Source organism: Papaver somniferum, chromosome 5, assembly GCF_003573695.1.
Source record: "Papaver somniferum cultivar HN1 chromosome 5, ASM357369v1, whole genome shotgun sequence".
Lineage (NCBI taxonomy): Eukaryota > Viridiplantae > Streptophyta > Magnoliopsida > Ranunculales > Papaveraceae > Papaver > Papaver somniferum.
In genome coordinates this window covers 37,048,293-37,067,214 of record NC_039362.1, presented here as the reverse complement: position 1 = coordinate 37,067,214, position 18,922 = coordinate 37,048,293, and the positions used below count along the sequence as shown (strand labels likewise).

General features: G+C 35.9%; 1 protein-coding gene across 1 annotated transcript; it reads left to right on the top strand.

Moving 5' to 3' along the window:
• Positions 1 to 4,922: 4,922 nt before the first annotated feature.
• Positions 4,923 to 9,212, top strand: LOC113281395. The gene is made up of 7 exons (XM_026530121.1): positions 4,923 to 5,270; positions 5,584 to 7,110; positions 7,211 to 7,462; positions 7,760 to 7,840; positions 7,959 to 8,100; positions 8,256 to 8,623; positions 8,900 to 9,212. Exons 2-7 carry the CDS (start codon positions 5,881 to 5,883, stop codon positions 8,957 to 8,959), a joined length of 2,133 nt encoding a protein of 710 aa, XP_026385906.1. The 5' UTR covers positions 4,923 to 5,270; positions 5,584 to 5,880; the 3' UTR covers positions 8,960 to 9,212.
• The last annotated feature ends 9,710 nt before the right edge of the window (positions 9,213 to 18,922 follow it).

Below are 18,922 nucleotides of genomic sequence, written 5' to 3'. Positions count from 1 at the left end.
AAAGACCACTCAACTCTATCGAAGGCTTTCGACATGTCTAATTTAAGACCCATATATCCATTTCTATCCTTTTTTCTTTTCATGGTATGAACCAGATCATGGGCAATCACCACACTGTCATGAATATGTCTATTAGGAACATACGCAGCCTGGAATGGTGAAATGATTTTAGATATTATTTTGTAACTTGTGTTACAGAGAGAGATGGGTCTAAAATCTGCAGGAGTAGAATGATTATTTATCTTTGGTATTAGACTAAGGAAATTGTGGTTCATTTCTTTGAGAATATATTTAGACTCAAAGAAATTCTTAACCATTAGCCACACATCAGTTATCAAAAGATCCATATTTTGCTTATAGAAGCCTGGTGGGAAACCATCATGCCCTGGTGCACTCCATGAATTCATTTGATTGATAGTGTTTTTCACTTCCTCAATAGTGATATGACTCAATAAGGAATCAATGTCCAGATCACTAATGCAAGGTTTAATACAATTCATAAAATCTCTATTAGGCAGTGGATTAGTAGAAGTACTAATGCCACTAAAATGAGATATTAAAAGGTCTTCGAGGTTATTCCTGTCACTAGACCATTGCCCATTACTAAGTTTAAGAGCAGTAATGTGATGTGATTGAAATGTTTCCTTCTATTAGCATACGTATGGTAATAGTTGGTATTTCTATCATGGCTCTTAGCATAATCCTGTCTGGATTTTTGGGAATGGAACTCTTCTTGTAGTTTTTGCCAATGTTCAAGAGAGTTTTCAACATTCTTAATGGATTCAACAATTTGGTTCAGAGTTTGACAGTTGAGAGTATGAAGTTCAGATTCTAACTCTCTCACTCTATTATCAATATTGCCAAATTGTTCAATGTTGTTTTTTTTTGCAAACCAAACTTGAAATTTCGTAATTTGTTTGTAAACTGATAAGCAGGTGAGCCCCTTACTTCTAAGTCATAGGCATTTTTAATAACCTCATGAGAAGCTGGGGTCTCTAAACCAGCACTTATAATATCTATATGGTCTTTTCCCTTGGTTAGAATTAGGATCTGTAACCAAAAGAATTGGTAAATGGTCGCCTATAGAGTCAATATGGATAATTTTTGAATTACCATAATGATTTAGCCAGTGACCATTGACCAAACCCCTGTCAAGTCTAGCTTTAATCAGATTAGGAGGAGATTGTTTATTAGACCAGGTGTACTGACAACCAATAAAGCCAAGATCAGATAAATCAGCGCAGTCAATAATACTTTTAATCTCGAGTATGGTATCAGTTGTAGGACTGGAGAAGCTAGACCTTTCATGGGCAGCCATGGTGATATTCAAATCACCAATAAGAATCCATGGGTTGTTAGCTTTATTTCCCATTTCTTTAATGTAGTTCCATTGCTGCATCGTTTCTTCATAGTATGTTGAACCATAAAGGAAAGTGCATAAGAACTCTGGTTTAGAAGGGTCAAAATATATAATGGTATTAACCATTTCATCTGTGTTGTGAATAATTTTAAAATGGAAACCACTCTTCCACATAAGGGCAATATCCCCTGAGAGTCCAACAGATGGAAAAACCCAATTGTTAGGGTAGTTGAATCTTCTCATATACTTGCCCATTTTTGTAGAATCATTTTTGGTTTCACATAAGAACACAACGTCGGGGTTAGACCTAATTATATTTCACAAAGCAGTTCTAGACTTCTAGTGGAGGGGTTGTCGAAATCCTGACAGTTCCACGACAAAATTCTCATAGTTATTTTAGGGGAATGAGCTATGAGAATCTCTTTTTTCCACTTGTTTTGTAGATTACCCACGAATTGAAAAATGAACTCAGGCAAAAGATAGTTAAGAGCCAAGGCTTTAGTAGTGACTCTATCTAAGCACTGAAGTATGTCCTGACTACCATTAATCAGGATACTCTTACCAGTACTACAATAATAATGGTATAACTGAAGACAAGAGGCAAGCAAACCAAAGACAATACTAAAACAGCCAAGGGAATAACTTCTAATTAATCTGGCTAAATTGGGGCCTATATGACTTAATTGGGGCCTATAGCTAGATGAAAAAAAAGGTCACTAGAAGTCACTTCACACCACCCCTTATCAAAATAATTACCAAACTACCTATTTTACCCCTGATTAATTAGCACTAATTAATCATATTAGGGTTTAATTTTGTTTTGGATGTGAGATTAACTAATGTCAGAGAGTTCATCAAAACATCAACATTTTGATTTTTTTTCGTAAAAGTTACACATAATCGGTTTATGTTCATCCACTTGTAAATCGATTCTGGATTGGTGTTTAGAATTACCAGAGGACATCCAGAATCGGTTTACTTTGACATGATTTATAATCCGATTATGAAAATCGGTTTTTTATTATGACACATATAAACCGATTGTTTCTTTTCATTTCCAAATTTTCATTCATCACATTATTATTGTAGGATGCATTTAGCACGTGCATCAAGCCTTTAAACCCCTGGGAGAACCTAGATAGTCTCGTGAGGGTTTACATAGAGATCTACCCACAAAACCTACACTAGAACTTCTAAAGCCATCAATCTTCCTCCGAAAATACGATACATCATCCAAGTAGTGCGGGTTATCCACCGGGATTCTATCTGCCAAGAAGTGATAGCTTGCATCGAACGCGAATGGTTCCCCTTTACCTCCAAGTAGCGCGTTTTCACGGCTTCGTGCTACAAAAACACAAAAACAAACTTATATTTGTTAGTGGTGTTTCATCGGAAGATAAAACAACATGGGTTACGTAAAAAAAACCACAAACTTACTCACAAATTGCGCAATGGACAAGGTGAAGGGACGAGTGTTAAAAATCCGAGGTTGGAGAGCTAAAAAATCAAGTATCGCGTTTTCGATGACAAGGTGCCTATCGTGCACTTGTTGAACACTTCTTGCGTTAGGATTCCCAAACTCTTGGCTAAATTTGTTGTGTACCCTAGCCCAAAAGGTTGTGGAATCCACCCTTTCGGAGGATTGACGTCTAAGTCGTTTTTCCGCATACCAAGATTTGGTGATTGCCAAATCTTCATTTGAATCAAATGAAGTCATTCTTGTGTGTGGATGTATGAAATGAGTAGTTGTGGAGTATATGGAGTGAGGGGAAGTAAAATGATCAATTTTGGGGCAAATGGGGTCCAAGGGTGAGGTCTCCATTTATAGAGAAAGTCCCAAACGACTATTTTTTTTGAAAAACGTGAAATAATTTGAAATAATCGGTCTTTTAGAAGGACTGTAAACCCTGATTGTGTTTGCATGGCACTAGGAATCGGACTTTCTTGAGACCAATATAAACCGATTAAAGACAGTTAAAACTTTGAATTTTCACCGACACCAATCGGTTTATATATTTTCATATGTGATCCGATTCTAAAACATCCAAAAAGATTGTCCTGCATAATCGGTTTTTATATTTCCATACGTGATCTGATTTTGTAACATCCAGAAAGATTGGCCCGCACAATCGGTTTTTAAAGCCATATCGAGTAAACCGATTGTTGGCATGTCAGGCTAGAATCAATTTAAACATTAAGTTCAATACAAGATCATCCAAAATAAAAACATAAACCACACCAATATCATCCAAAATACAAACATCAACCATCCCAAAAGACTTAAAACAACCAGAAGTCTTATAAACTTAAAGTTTTAGAATTTAAAAGTGAAACTTAAAAACTTAAGGAGCACCAGGAGCATTTGCAGCAACACCAGCATCATGAGCATTTGCATCAGCACCAGCATCAGGAGCATTTGCAGCAGCACCAGCATCAGGAGCAGCTGCAGCACCACCAACAACATCATCATCATCAAGAGCAGCAACTTCTACATCATCCATGGCCATAAATTCAACCATTTCTTCAAACATACCTTCCACTTCTTGATGTGCATTCCTACCAGCTGAAATAATCTTTCTCCTCATCCTGGCAAACGTCATGACCTCAACAAGCTCTTCAAGTGAAAGCATCTCAATCAATGCAAGGGCTTGTTCAAGACGGGTCTCAGCTCCGTAAGCAAACTTATATAGGATTCTCATTGGAACTCTTTGTGGTTTCCTCATAATATCCTCCAAGGTTAACTCTCGATTGTAAAATGGTAGGTGTCCGAAGTCCATTCTACACAAAAATAAACAAAAATCAAGTTAACAATCGGTTCATAAAGAATTATATGTAACCCGATTCTGAAGAAACAACCGAAATCGGATTATACATATTACATATATAAACCGATTCTGGCTATGCGTTTTCATATTTCGTTTCTAAGCCAAAATCGGATAATGTTAATCCTAATGTAACCCGATTGCTGTGCATGCTCTTCATGGTCGGGAAAAAAAATCCAGAATCAGTTTATTCGATAGGTCAATAAAAACCGATTATGGATTGAATCAGAGTTTTGATTTGTCAAAAACGATGATTTAAAGATGTAAATCAATAAGATAAGAAGATGGGTTGATGGAGATTACCTTCTTCTTGGTTGGATTGAAGATCGTCGGAGTAGAGGATGAAAAAAAATTGATTAGGATTTTGAGAATTTGGAAAGTTTATGATAGAAATGGAAAGATTTTTTAGGTTTAGGTTTTTTTGATTTTGGATTTACTAAAAATAGAAATATTAGAATATATATGTGTGAGATTTAGAAATTAATGTGGGAGTAAATTAGTATTTTTGATAATATTTGGGTGCCTAGAATAATTTGGGGTGTGGAAAGAAAAAACCTATAGGCCAATTAAGTCATATAGGCCCCAATTTAGCTAGGCTAATTAAAAGAGGGGAATTTATCCAGTAGTTGTCTCGAGGGATATGGTATTTCTGACTTATTCATTACCGCTGATGGCAAATTAGGCTATTCCTAGTTGGCCTACAAGTTACGCGGATTGTTATGTATTTTTCTAAAAATCGAAACAACTAATGTCTGGTGGTAATCGCCACCAAATAGAAGTTCATTGAAGTTTGTAACTTTGTATACGTATTTTTGAGAATACGGAAGAGATAAAAAGAAAAAGAAAGAAGATGTGGATTTCAAGAAATCTGAAAATTTTCCTGGTTCCTCCAAGTGGTGACGCAAGTACTTTGGTGTGTTAAAGTATTGAAACAGATAGGAGTGAGTCATTCTATCATCTATACAGATTAGAGACAAAGGGAGAGAGATGGGACGTACCACAAACAACAGAAGAAATACACAGGAAAACTCGAGACTCATTACAGGAAAAAGAAGGAGAAGAAAGTAAGAAAAAATAAAATAATAAAGGTGTGTGATTTCCTTTCCTTTAAATTCCTTAATTTTATTTTTTTGAATTACCCCATGATAGATTGATAGAAAATTTATCATGTGGTTAGATATTTTTAGGTTATTATTGTCTTATTTGATTGGATTTTGTGATTTTTCTTTGAGGGTATGAATAAGTAAGATATAAGAAACCATCTGATAGTCTTTGAAGAAATCACTTTTGGGTTTCTTTTGCATTGGTTTAAAGAATTCATGATTTGGCACTTCAGAAATCTTAGATTATACCATCTGTTGATATATGAGCTACTAATACGAGTTGTGTTTCATGTTTTAGGTTTTTGTTGTCTGGAATCTTGATCAACTATGACTCAACTACTGTTCTATAATCGTTTGCAGCCGATTATAGGTTTGGACAAAATGTTTGTTTTCTTAGCTTGTTATTGAGAGTCCCTGATCAAACAAAACAATGCTATTTGATTTAGGAATGACTAGCTTTTAGTTGTTTATTTTAGTTGGGATTCTAGTACTTGGGAATTTAAAGTGTTGGAGAAATTAGGTTCAAATTAGGTTATAAATAAAGTGCTCTGCGTAGATTTTATAGCGTAAAGAAACCTTAGTAGAAATTGTAGTAATGGGGTTGCCTCAAGCATCCTCCAGCAAAAGCACGGATGAAGCGGAATCAAATTTGATTTCGTATGTCGAAAACTTACCTCCGTTTGCTAGTGCGAGCGACAATATTCTGGATGGAACCCATATGGGAAGCACTGGTGATACGATGACTGGAGATTTCCCATTTGGAGATTTTCAGAGGAAGACCAGCTTGGAAGCTCCAAAAGGCACAACTCAGCATCTTAAACACAAGGGTGTTATTGATGGTAGTACATCTAGTGATTCGACAAGAGTTGGTTTTCAAGATAAGCATAGTTTGTATACTCCTAGAATTGGGTGGAATGTTCAGAGTCCTGTTTCAAGGATTGTGGGTTTTGATTCAGGTAACGCATCAGAGTCTTCTGTTAGTAACGGGCCTTCCGCTTCTGGTATTGGTAAAAATGAAACTGAAACTGAGTTGCATGGGTCATTAGTCAAGAAGCGGTTGCTGTCTCCTTTGAATGGAATGCTTTATCCACAAGAAATCAACGGTGATCCACTAGATATCAATGGGGATGGTAATCGTATGAATTCCTCAAGTTTGTGTTGTGATGTTAATGTTTCTTTAATAAAAGACCATAACAAAGCCAATGCTAGTGACAATAGTTATTTCAAAATCCCAAGTTCGTCTCCATCTAGTGGCACAAAATGGGAATTTGATGTTCGTAATAGAAGAGGTTTGAGTTTTGTAACTGATGGTCCGTTGCTTGAGAACCATGAACGTTTACTTCAGACTCATTCTTTTTCACCAGCTGTTGGGTCTTGTGGAGAAACAACTAAAATAAGAACCCGAAGTGGTGCAATAGCGATATCTCCGGAAAAGGTGATATCACCACCTCTATCGCTGTCTCCCCTCGGTCCTAGATTTTCCGAAAGAATGAAAATTGGAAGAGAGGTGAAGATCGAAATGGAGCGTAAATACTTGACCTCAAAGAAAATTGATAAGTTGGGCATTTCGTTTTCTCAGGATGAAGAGTTTGGAATTTCCAGTAAATCGCTCCAAGATCTTGATACGTTATATAAAGGTTATGATCCATGCACACCAGAAAGTCCCATTTTCATGGGTCAGCATTGTGGCCCTTCTTCAGCCCCAACGCCTCAGTTCATTAAGTTCATTAGAAGTATGGGAGGAACTCCTGTCAGGCGGTCGCTGGTTGGTTCTTTTGAAGAATCTCTATTGTCAGGATGTTTTTCATCTGGCAAAGTCAGCCGGGTTAGTATTATACTGCAGTGTACTTCTGTGAAAAAAAAAAGTATTCTGTGTGTAGCTTTTGATTTTTGCATCTCCTTCTTCATGGTTTCTAAAAATGCAGAAATTTGAGGGTTTTCTGGCTGTTCTAAATGTTACTGGAGGAAACTTTTCTCCACCAGTGCAGAAGCTTCCTTTTGCAGTAACAAGCGTGGATGGTGACAACTACTTACTGTATTATGCATCTATAGATTTAGCTGGAAATGTCCCAGCAAACAAGTGCAAAGGAACGACTATGAAGAAGAGCCTCAACAATGATAATTCCCGAGCTACCAAGAGCCGACTGCGTGTCCCTATGAAGGGGCGCGTACAACTGGTACTAGGTTTCTTAGCCCTCAAAATTTATCGGTGGTCAAGTTAGTTAGGTTCATTAATTGCTAAAGTTTGGATACATTGGAAGAGTCGGGTGGCTTTCTGCTCCAAATTTTGTTGCTTGAAGTTGAGTGTAGCCTGTTAATTTCTCTCTTAGTTGTTTATGTTGATCCTTTTTCATGCAACCTAGATTAGTTATGGACTTTTACTTAGCTAGACAAGTAGACGGTTTTCGATGTAGCAGATATAGAATAACCTAAGATGGCTCTTATCACTAACAAGTTAAATTGGGTTTTGGCAGGTCCTCAGCAACCCAGAAAAGACACCTGTTCACACCTTCTTCTGCGATTATGATTTGAGTGACATGCCAGCGGGAACCAAGGTATTACGAACTATACATAGATGAACTCTATTCTTCCTTTGTTTCCTCTCATCTAGTGATCTAGGCGCGATTTCTATTTACTTATATGTTTTCTGCACTGCTGTTCAATAACGAGCAGACATTCTTGCGCCAAAAAGTCATTCTAGCCTCTTCTGGACCGAATTTTAATCCTATTATCGGAGGTGCTGGCATGATGAGTGAACCCAAGACGGCACAAGTATCGAGAACATGTCATCTCGGACAGCTTATTAAGGAATATGGTAGGTCTAATGACTTAGAGCATGAATTTGTTAATTTGAAGCATGGCAGCAAAGCTGTACCGTATGACATGTCATTTAATGCCAGCAAAGTGAAGGAGATATAAATCCCCAATTTTTCCCGTCTGGATCAAATAACCTACTTCTTATTGGTGCAGAGGATACACATGGATTCACCAGTAGCGAATGCCAGAAGACTGATGGGGAGGAGCATGACCCAGTTGACGAAGATATATGCCAAAATGAACCTTTTAAGAAACTAGCTCCAAGTAGTTGTTCATCGAAACTGAATGAGAAGAAAACTTCCACTAGTAGTAGTTGTGCTCGTGTTTTACGGTATGCACTTCATCTCCGATTTTTATCTCCTTCTCCCAAAAAAGTTTCAAAGTCAGCGAGACGCAATTCCGATCCTTTACTTGGATCCCAAGGAAATAACAAGGACATTGGAGGAGAGCGGCGTTTCTACTTGTACAATGACTTGAGGGTTGTGTTCCCTCAACGTCACTCAGATTCTGATGAGGGCAAGGTATGTAAATCAAATTTCTAATACCTTTCCTTTACTCATTTGATGACATTTGATGAGATAGATATGCATTTCATTAGATCCAAGTCTTCATGAGCCATGTAGCACCATGAAAAAAGGTTGCAATTCTAAGAATTATCCATATCTTTGTTCTAGCTGACCTTTTATGAAACAATGGATAACTTTAGACCCTGAAATTCTTGCACCTTGATTTGGATTTGTTTTTGTTTTATTTTTGCGTAAGAGAGTTTATAACACGGTTTTGTGTGGGCATGACAGTTGAATGTTGAGTATGATTTTCCAGCAGATCCGAAATACTTCGATATCAGTAACGATTGACAGAACAAGTTCTCATCTCTGTAGTCAGAATTAGTTTGGGTCAATGTCCTCCTTGGAGGTTCTAGTTTTCCATTTCTGTTGATATTTTGTATATTCTCATCTCTATACCTAGATGTAAGCAAGAAACTTGATGGTGGGGCCTGAACAAGCTCAATGCCCTGCTTTCCCTTCAAGTGTAAAGTACTTTTCAAAAAATAATTATGCACATTGTTGATTCGTATATCCTAATATAACTTGGATTTGGTTTCCTTGATTGTGATTTTATCACCAACTAGGTAATAACATGTGCTTTCATCAATTTGGTTTAACCATTTGATCTTTTGTTAAGTCATCAAATACCACGTCACATGATTGTTGACAGTTTATGTAAGGTGACATAATGCTACTATGTAAGGTGATCTTTTGTCAAGAAAATCTGAAGGATCAAATTTGCTACTATTGATCCAGGACATCTTGACCCAACACTACCACTACGACAAAAAATACACCCCATGGGTGAAAAACTGCCCAAGTGAATGAATGTGGTACAAAATCTGGCTTGTCCAAAACCAAAAAAATCTGTTCCAGGACCAAAACCAAGACCAGGACGCAAATCTTCAGTCGGCTCGCTAAGTGTTTAGAAGCTGGGAGAAAAACCGGTTGGTCCAAAAACTCTTCCAAAAGTATGGATTAGTCCATCCCAAGTTTACTAAGTACAGTCTAACCCAAAAGTTATTTAAAATATAAAAAATTATATAAATAACCTTTCTGATTTACAACGACTCATGATGATATCAACAACTTTAAATAATACAATAAAAATAATTTATCTTTTAAACCAGCTCGTCCAAAATTCACGAACTTTATATATTCGGAAAGCTCTTTCCGAGATACAAAAGATTACCCATATGATTATATAAGTTTCAGTTTTTAAAAAATTTAATTGTCGCCCATCTTTAACTATCGGTTTTTCACATGTGCACCATTTTGTACACACCTACAAACACATGCATGAAATTAGTCACTCATACCCACACGCAGATCTACTTTTTCATGCATTACTATAAGATGACGACTCGAATGGTAGATTTTTTAGCAGCAAGGTAGAAGATAAAAGACGTCAGAAGGAACTGGTGGTGGACTCTCGATAATGTTCTTGATTAAGAATTAAGCATATATCAAACTTTAAGTGCAGAAGGTCCACTGGATTTTCTCATAACATGAGCTTTGAGCAATAGGGCTAGCAGCGTTAACAACGTCATGGCTGAGAAGGCATCATGCACAATACCGAAGTAATGGAGACATAAGGTTGATGACGTCTTTCTTTGCGATGGAGTTTTATAGATGATGGGTCTCTGACTCTCTGACGAGGTGGAGTCTATGAGATATGAGAGTCCCTGAGCAGGTGAGAGTCTTTGAGAGATAAGAGCATCTTGGTAGGAAGTGAGACTTTGAAAAGCAAGTGAAACTCTAAAACGTGGGAGTCTCTGAGAAGCTAGGTATGTGAGAGAGGTGAAGACCCTTAAGTCCCGTTTGGACCCATCTTTCTGAGAGAAGAGTTTCTCAGTTTGTTGGGTGACATGGAAATTACATGAAAACTTGTTCAAAGTATCCCATCAATTATCAATCAATTTATATGAAAACTTGATGGATCATAGAATAACGTGCTGGATCATTAGGGGTTTGGGGCAAGATGAGAAAATTATTGCAATTAGAAATGCAATTAGAAAAAATAATATCACAATTTGTTCCATTCAGAAGACTATGAGATCAATTGTGAATGGCTCCTTAATAAGATCTTTATGGGGTAGTAATGGATGTAATTACCTCCATCTACCATCTGAAGGAGCTTCAGGGGTATTATTCTTATGTGGAAAGAAGGAGTGGTTCATATGGAAGATTACTTAGTGGGAGCTTTCTCTCTTTCCATCAAGTTCAGAAATGTTTCTGATAATTTTGAGTGGCTTTTCACCTCAGTTTATGGTGACTATTCTCAATATTGGCAGGAATTAAGTGATATTAGAATCCTCTTTAATGAACCTTGGGTAGGTGGTGATTTCAATGCCACTCTTTCTCAATCTGACAGAAACTGCTCTGGTGGTTGCACTGTAAGTAGAAACTTATTTATAAGTTTTGTTAATAGACATGAATTGATTGATTTACCCTTATCTGGTGGTAAGTATACTTGGACCAATTCACAACACCCACCAATTTTGGTGAGACTTGACAGATTTCTAGTTTCAGATGATTGGTTCTCACATTGTCCATCACCACTCCAATCAATATTGAGAAGACCCATATCAGACCACACTCCAATTCTTCTTTCTTGTAATTCTAGTTTGAAGTTCAAAGCTCCATTCGGATTGGACAATTATCTCTTATCGCATCCTTCTTTTATCCCCAACCTAAGGATTTGGTGGCAGAATTTAACTTTTTTTGGAAAGCCAAGTTGCATTCTTTGTAAGAAGTTACAATCTCTAAATTATTCATTAAGCAGTGGAAGAAGTCGATGGGAGATATGCAACTGCAGGTGGATCAATTGGAAGAATTGATAAATTCTTGGGATATTAGTGAAGAAGATATTTTGCTTTCTAGTTCTGAGTATGATGACAGAAATGAAGCTAAATCTAAACATGCTTCTTTATCTAAGAATATTGCAAGCAAATGGGGGCAGAGAGCTAAAGAGAGATGCGCAAAAGATGCAGAAAATAATTCTAAATATCTTCACCAACTTGCTTCTTACAAATATGACTGCAGCAACATTAACTGTTTAATAATTGATGGTGCTCTATGTTATGACAAAGAGAAGATAGCTGAGGAAGCAACAAATTTCTATACTTCTTTATTCAAAGAAGATTTTCCTATAAGACCAAGGTTTGATAACATTGCTTGGCCTTCTTTATCTTCTCAGGATAGTATTAATCTTGAAAAACCATTTTCTGAGGAAGAGGTAAGAAATATTATTTGGCACTTTGGTTTAAACAAGGCCCCTGGGCCAGATGGGTTCACAATGGATTTTTTTAAGGCTGTTTGGGAAATAATAAAGATTGACTTGATGCTGGTTATTAAGGAATTTGAAACAAGAGGAGCTTTAGAATGGAGGGTCAACTGCACTAATCTTAAGTTAATTCCTAAAACTAATGGTGCAGTTTCTCTAAATAACTTTAGACCCATCAGTTTGATAGGAGGAATCTATAAGATAGTCTCTAAGCTTTTAGCTGAAAGACTAAAGGTTGTTCTTCCTTCTCATATCACAAATTTTCAAGGGGCTTTCATTTATGAGAGACAAATCAGTGATGGTATCTTAATTGCTGTTGGACTTATTGACTCTAGAATGAGAGAAAACAAGTCTGACTTGGTGTGCAAAGTAGACTTTGAAAAAGCCTTTGATAATATCAATTGTAATTGTGTTGATATTGTGATGCAGATATTTGGTAATATCTGGAGAGGATGGATAAAATGGTGCATCTCACAAGCTAGATTATCAGTTCTTATTAATGGTGAAGCTACAAAGATGTTTAGAAATCAGAAGGGTATTAGACAGGGTGACCCCATATCACCCTTCATTTTTATTATGGTGGCTGAATTACTAACTAAAATGATTGGTAAAGCTGCTAGTGATGGCCTTATTTCTGGATTTCAAGTAGCTTTTAATGGAACTGTTGTTAATCATCTACAGCTTGCAGATGATTTAATAGTTTTTCTTGATGATTCTGAAGATCAAATTACTTCTTTGAAGAACATTCTTTTTTCCTTCCAACTGGTGACTGGTTTAAGAGTTAACTTCAGAAAAAGTGCTATTGTGGGGATTGGTGATGAAAACAATGCTGCTCATTGTGCAAATATTTTTGGATGTCAGCTTGCTGAGTTCCCTATAAATTATCTGGGTATTCCTTTAGGAAGTAAATCTAAAAACAAGGTTGTATGGGATATCTTGATTGCAAGATTTCAGCAAAAATTAAGTACTTGGAGGAGGATATATCTTTCTAAAGGTCAAAGACTGTTATTGATTAACAGTGTATTGGAAAGTATGCCTATCTATTATCTTTCCATGTTCCAGATGCCTCTTTCTGTTGTTAAAACTTTAGAAAAGATCATGAGAAGATTCTTATGGGGCTCTAAAGATAACACTAAGAAGAGAAGTTGGGTGGCTTGGTCAAAAGCTAAATATTGCTAAATCAAATGGAGGCATTGGTATTAAGAAACTAAAGCTGGTGAACAAAGCTTTACACTGTAAATGGATATGGAGATATGGCAAAGAGAAAGATGCCCTGTGGAGACAATTAGTCTGGGAGAAATTTGGAGGTAATCATAATTCTTTCTTTCCCAATGTCAATTCTAAGGTAGTTAAGCATAGTCTATGGGCTGGGATTTTAAAAGCAAGAGAGTATGTGACAGAAAACACTTCTCTTATCAATCATAATGGGAAAAGTATTCTATTCTGGATGGACAAATGGATTGGTGGAATCATTATTAAAGATAGTTTTCCTGTCATCTTTAAAGTCTCAAGTAATATAATGACTACTATCAATAATATGCTTAACTCTCAGGGTTCTTGGAGTTTTGTGTTCAAGAGAGATCTTAGGGAGATGGAAGTTGGAGAAATTTCTCATCTGCTTCAACTTCTGGATGGCTTTGCTCATAACATTCACAACTGCATGGATGAAGACACTAGAAAATGGAATTATGGTGCTGAATTCACTGTTGCTAATTGCTACTCTTCTCTTGATGTGGATGGCTTCTTATACTTTCCTCACAGACAGATTTGGAACACTAAAATTCCTTTAAAAGTGTCCTTCTTAGCATGGACTCTTTTTCACAATGGAGCACCAACTTTGGATGTCCTTCATAGAGCTGACCTAGTTACTGACAGTCAATGCCTTCTATGTTCTTCTGTTGAGGAATCTCAAAATCATCTCTTCCTTCATTGTGATGAAACTAGAAAACTATAGAACTACTTTCTGGACAGCTTTGGAGTAAAATGGGTATTCTCTGAAAGTGCAAAGACAAACATCTGGGAGTGGAAAAACAGGAAGAACAATGCTATGGTGAAGAAATTATGGAGTATTCTACCATTTGCAATCTGGTGGAATATTTGGAAGGAGAGAAATTGCAGGCTTTATAACAACAAGAAGAGGAGATTAGAACAACTCATTGTCTCTGTTAAGTGCACAATTTTTAATTGGTCTGTGCACACTAAGCTTTTTGAGGTTTATTCACTTAGTATTCTTATCTGTAACTGGAATGTTGTTATAGGTAACAACTGATTGTACTCTTTACCTTCATTCATCTCTTTGATGAGTGAAGCTTTTCTTAATATTTTTCCTTTTTCGTTTCAAAAAAAAAGAACTCCCACAACTATAGTGATTTCCTTAGGGCCCACAATGTTGGTCATTTTCTTGTTGACAAATGGAAGATATCATGAGATATTAAAATACCACCAACATGAATTTACCTTTATGCCCATATACTAATATATGTTTTTAAATCCTAGCAAACTTTTCCCTCTCCACTAAGGAGTTTTAATATTTTTTTTAGTCTTTATGCCCAGTTCACGATTGTTACAGTGTTTTAGGTGTGTTGCATAAAATCCCAAACTGGGTTCATCATTCCAAAATATCTTGGTGCTTTTTATTGGTGGAGAAGCAAGCTTCTACAACACTATTCAAGTTCATCAAGCCCGCTCCAGGATCATTACATTGCTTTCAGGTTCTTCGAGTGCGGTTTAATATCGTTACATCTCTTCTTGTTAGAGCATTGCTCGGTTGAACCCACCAAACATTGGTATGTCAAGGTTGGTTGTCATATTTTAGTATCAAAACTCAATTAGAGTTGTTTGATTGAATGTACTAGAGTCAACTTCGTTTAGGTTAGACTAGAAAGTCTAGGAATGTTGGGACGTACAAGTATTACCTTGAAGACCTGAAGATCGTGAAGACATATCGACTACAATGAAGACATCATCCTTCCACTTGAGGTATAATGATACTGACTTGACTTGTTTCCATTTCTATCGTTGCTTTCAAGTCGTTTAAAATTGAAGACATGACATGCGAAGTTATATTTAGTACTCTAATATTAGACTTGGTCATTTTATTATGATCAAAGTGTCAAGGATGAATATTTGATTAAGAAGAATAATGTTTAAACTTCGTAAATGTGACATCGGCATAATCTATGTAACTCGTTACTTGATTGTGTATTGGATATAGGTGTGATTTCATCCTATGAAACTATGTTTGACTACATATGTTTAAAGGAAGTACATATACGAAACTTGTTTCGTAATCGAAAGGAAACCAATATGCGTTTTGGTCTAGTTTTCATTGAAGATCTATTGGATGACCAATTCGAACCTAGGTAAGAACTTTTGATGAACCGATTATGAATTATGTTGAGAGATATGGTAGAACCGATTTTGTACCTAGTTTGGGATATGCGGTAGAATCGACCTTAACTTATGTTGAGAGTCTTGGTAGAACCGATCCTTACCTATACTGGGATACTTGGTACAACCGATCCTAGATTTTTTTGGAAGTCATGGTAGAACTGATCCCTACCTATATTTGGAGACTTGGTAGAACCAGTCCCAAGAGAAAAACCGATCCCTCATATTCACATATTACTTTACGGTTTTGTGTGAGTTTGGAATTAGGATTTGCTAAATAGGAAAGTTATGGATGTTGACATATTTTAGACATGAATACAATTCTTATCTTTTATTGTCCAAATATATTCGTTGATACTCAAGGTGATCCTGATCCGAAATATTGAGAATCTTTTAATTAATATTTTCGATTATGCTTTTGAATTTCAAGAAAATCAAAACATATCCCTTTGAAAGTTATATTAGTCAAGTGTTAAACTAATATTAGATGTTTTCTAATGAGAGATTTCTGAATTACAGGTTGGATATTAGTTGGAAACAGGAAAACCGAAATTAGGTACTTATTGCATATCTTGAGAATATTTTCGTTTTTGGAATCTCCTTGTTGTCTAAACAACCTTGGTGTATAAATAGATGAGTTTGCATTTCTTGCAAACTATCCTAAGAGCCAAGCAAACTTCATTCGTGTTGTTTCTGGTAGATCCGTCTATCCGGAGAGGAAAGTATCCTAATTAGGTGAAATCTCTTATGACCACTCGTTTAAAGACTTCTGTGGGATCAAGAAGCTCTACGAGTACCATTTGTGGGAAACTATATAATTGCATTGTTATTTTAGTTTTCGATTATTGATTTGATTGACTAGCGGTTGTTGAAACTTTGATTGCACCTAGTTTGATTATTCTTGAGAGCTTTCTCTTCTTACATAAGGGTCGCTCAGACTAGATCAAAGTATTGACAGGATCTTTAGAACTGTTTTTATATTTAAAGACAACTTATGATCATCCATTGTTAACAAACTATGTTCTGTATGTGATCGATCATAAGTGGATTCAAGTTTGTGGTGTGCAGGTACATAAGAAGGCAATTGAAGATTTGAAGACAAGAAGATTTTTCTTGTTGGTTTTCGTATCTCTTGATTTGTGCACACATCTTGATAGAATGAGATCCGACTTAGATACAATTTATCTTTGATAGATTTGATCATATAGTCGTTTAGATCGATAACTATCATTTTGTGGTATTCTTCAATATCCGAACCTGATAGTAGTGAATCTGAATCTAAGTTACTGAATTGGATTGATCTTACCTGAAAAAGGAGTTTACTAGTTTAAATGGAAGAGCCTTTGTCAAACTCAACGAATCTTTTTATCAAAAGATTACTGGAGTAGTTACCAAACAGCTTTGTTCCTTTACTGTTTAGAAGACGATCAGAAGGAGTTGGGTGCTTAACACTTTACATCGGTAAGACAACTCAAGATAATGATTTTCTGTCTTGGGATTCGCGTGCGTGACCATATGGTCATGGACACAAGGATACTAAGGGAACTAAGAAACTAGGGGTAGATTACTTGGTCTCAACTATACAAAGTTGGCTTTGTACTTTGTGTAACGGCTTGATTCTGAGAGTGTTCAAAACTGGACTAGGCCCCGGGAGTTTTCTGCATTTGCGGTTTCCTCGTTAACAAAATCTTGTTTTGTGATTTACTTTTACTTTCCGCAATTATAATTGTTTTATTATAATTTAAAGTAAATACACTAGTACGTTAAATCTTAATCACTTGATATCGATCGTATAGTAAATCAGTTTTGGAACGTAACTATTATCAAGTGAATACCTTGTTGTTGTATTGTCTCGACTTTGTACATAGACGATCACACTTGGTATCAGACTCATAGGTTGAAACGAAAAAGTGTAGTGATTTGGGTACCCTCTTAATTTCACTTCCAAAATCGTTGAATCATTGACCATTACCACCAAGGAAATATGGGTAACTTATTTCAGCTCAACTAATTCAGGGGATTTAAAGACTTTTTGTGTGTGAGATATGACTAGCACCTAGCAGTTAACTGACCATCGGCCATTTCTAGCAAAATGAAACAAAAATGGTCAAGATTGAGTAATTTCATAAATTTTGAAAAGAACAAGAATACTTTATAGATTACTACCTGGGGGTTAGTGGGTTAAGAATTGTAAAGATTTTGAGTGACTTTTAATATGAGAGATTTGTCGAGAATTTATACAATAAACTTTCTGGGAGCTTATATTGACTTGTAAAGATTGAACAAAAGAAGTTCTAAAGAGTTTCTATGACTTTTAAAGACATACAAATATATAAATTTCTTAGTAAAGCATGTATCTATCATTTATAATAAACATTCATCATGCTCCATTCTACTAAGACAACTGAAAGCATTAGAGTTTGTTTGAAAAAGTTAATTCACAAGAACATTCTAAAACACTAGCCATAACATGAACTTTTATTAAAGCTAGGAAAAAATTCTCAAGTCTTGGTTGTATACTCGTCATATATAGATTTCTTAGCATAATTATTTTTTCTCCATAAGCCAGTTTTAGATAATGTATGATAGATGACTAATTGATGGTATTTTTCAATGATGTTGTAGTAAAAGATTCGTTGAAACTTGTGAATGTTCGATTTTTAAACTTAATAAAACTAAGAATATAGCAAACTCAAATATAAAAAGGAGTTTGTGAAAATTATGGAGAGACTGGGGCTAGGATTCCACGAAATTCTGCACTCATATGTTTCAGATATCAATTCTAAACAATAAAAGCTCAAATGAAAAAGTTTTATTGACTCTAATTCATTGCCTAAGGTAGATTTCGAAAGTAATGGGTGTAAAACTAAAGCATGGGACATCAAAACATCTAAGCTAAGCATGACCCATCAATTGTAATCACAACCATTCAATAAAACTCATAAATCAATTGAATAAACAATGCAAATAGTCGTAACAAGAATTAATAGATTTACTACATTTGTGAAACTTGGCTTCCTCCGTCGCCCCAGAGGATGGGTTTAGCTTCTCATCATGGAAACACGCTCAAAATGGTTCTTCATTGCTCAAAATGTGTTTGCAAAGGAGAAATATAACAAAAAGAATAAAATAGTGAAGCTACACGTTTATAAGCCGTAACAGACTAACTATTACAGAATTATAAGACTGTAGGAATAAAGACAGTTTTGTGGTGCTGTAGAATATCCACAGTTTTGCGACTGTTTTCCCAGGTCCAATGTTCTTAGTCTTCTTCTCTTCCTGCAGGTGCAGTAAGCTCTGCAACTTTTTTTTCTTCCAACTATACTCCCTTCCCAAACTCTCCGTCCCCGTTCTTAAACTCCACAGGATCCTTATATACACAACAAGACTAAGAATCTCTCCTCGTTCATCTCAAAATCAAGGGATTTTTAATAAAGTAGCCAACTTTTCAGGTTATAATTAAGAAAGTGGCCGTTTTTTTGAATCTTTATATAAATTGGCCGAAATTGACTTTTTCCATCCCGTTTTTTGAAAAAAAATAGGTAACAGCAGTTAAGTGGAAACGTGGCAGTTAACTTCTTATTAGATGTCATTTA

Bases quoted from the DNA above. Each gene is read 5' to 3' on its own strand.
- LOC113281395 (XM_026530121.1), top strand. From the start codon at position 5,881: ATGGGGTTGCCTCAAGCATCCTCCAGCAAAAGCACGGATGAAGCGGAA. The intron at 8,101-8,255 runs GTAGGTCTAATG...TTATTGGTGCAG, and splicing joins ACAGCTTATTAAGGAATATG to AGGATACACATGGATTCACC. The intron at 8,624-8,899 runs GTATGTAAATCA...TGGGCATGACAG, and splicing joins CAGATTCTGATGAGGGCAAG to TTGAATGTTGAGTATGATTT.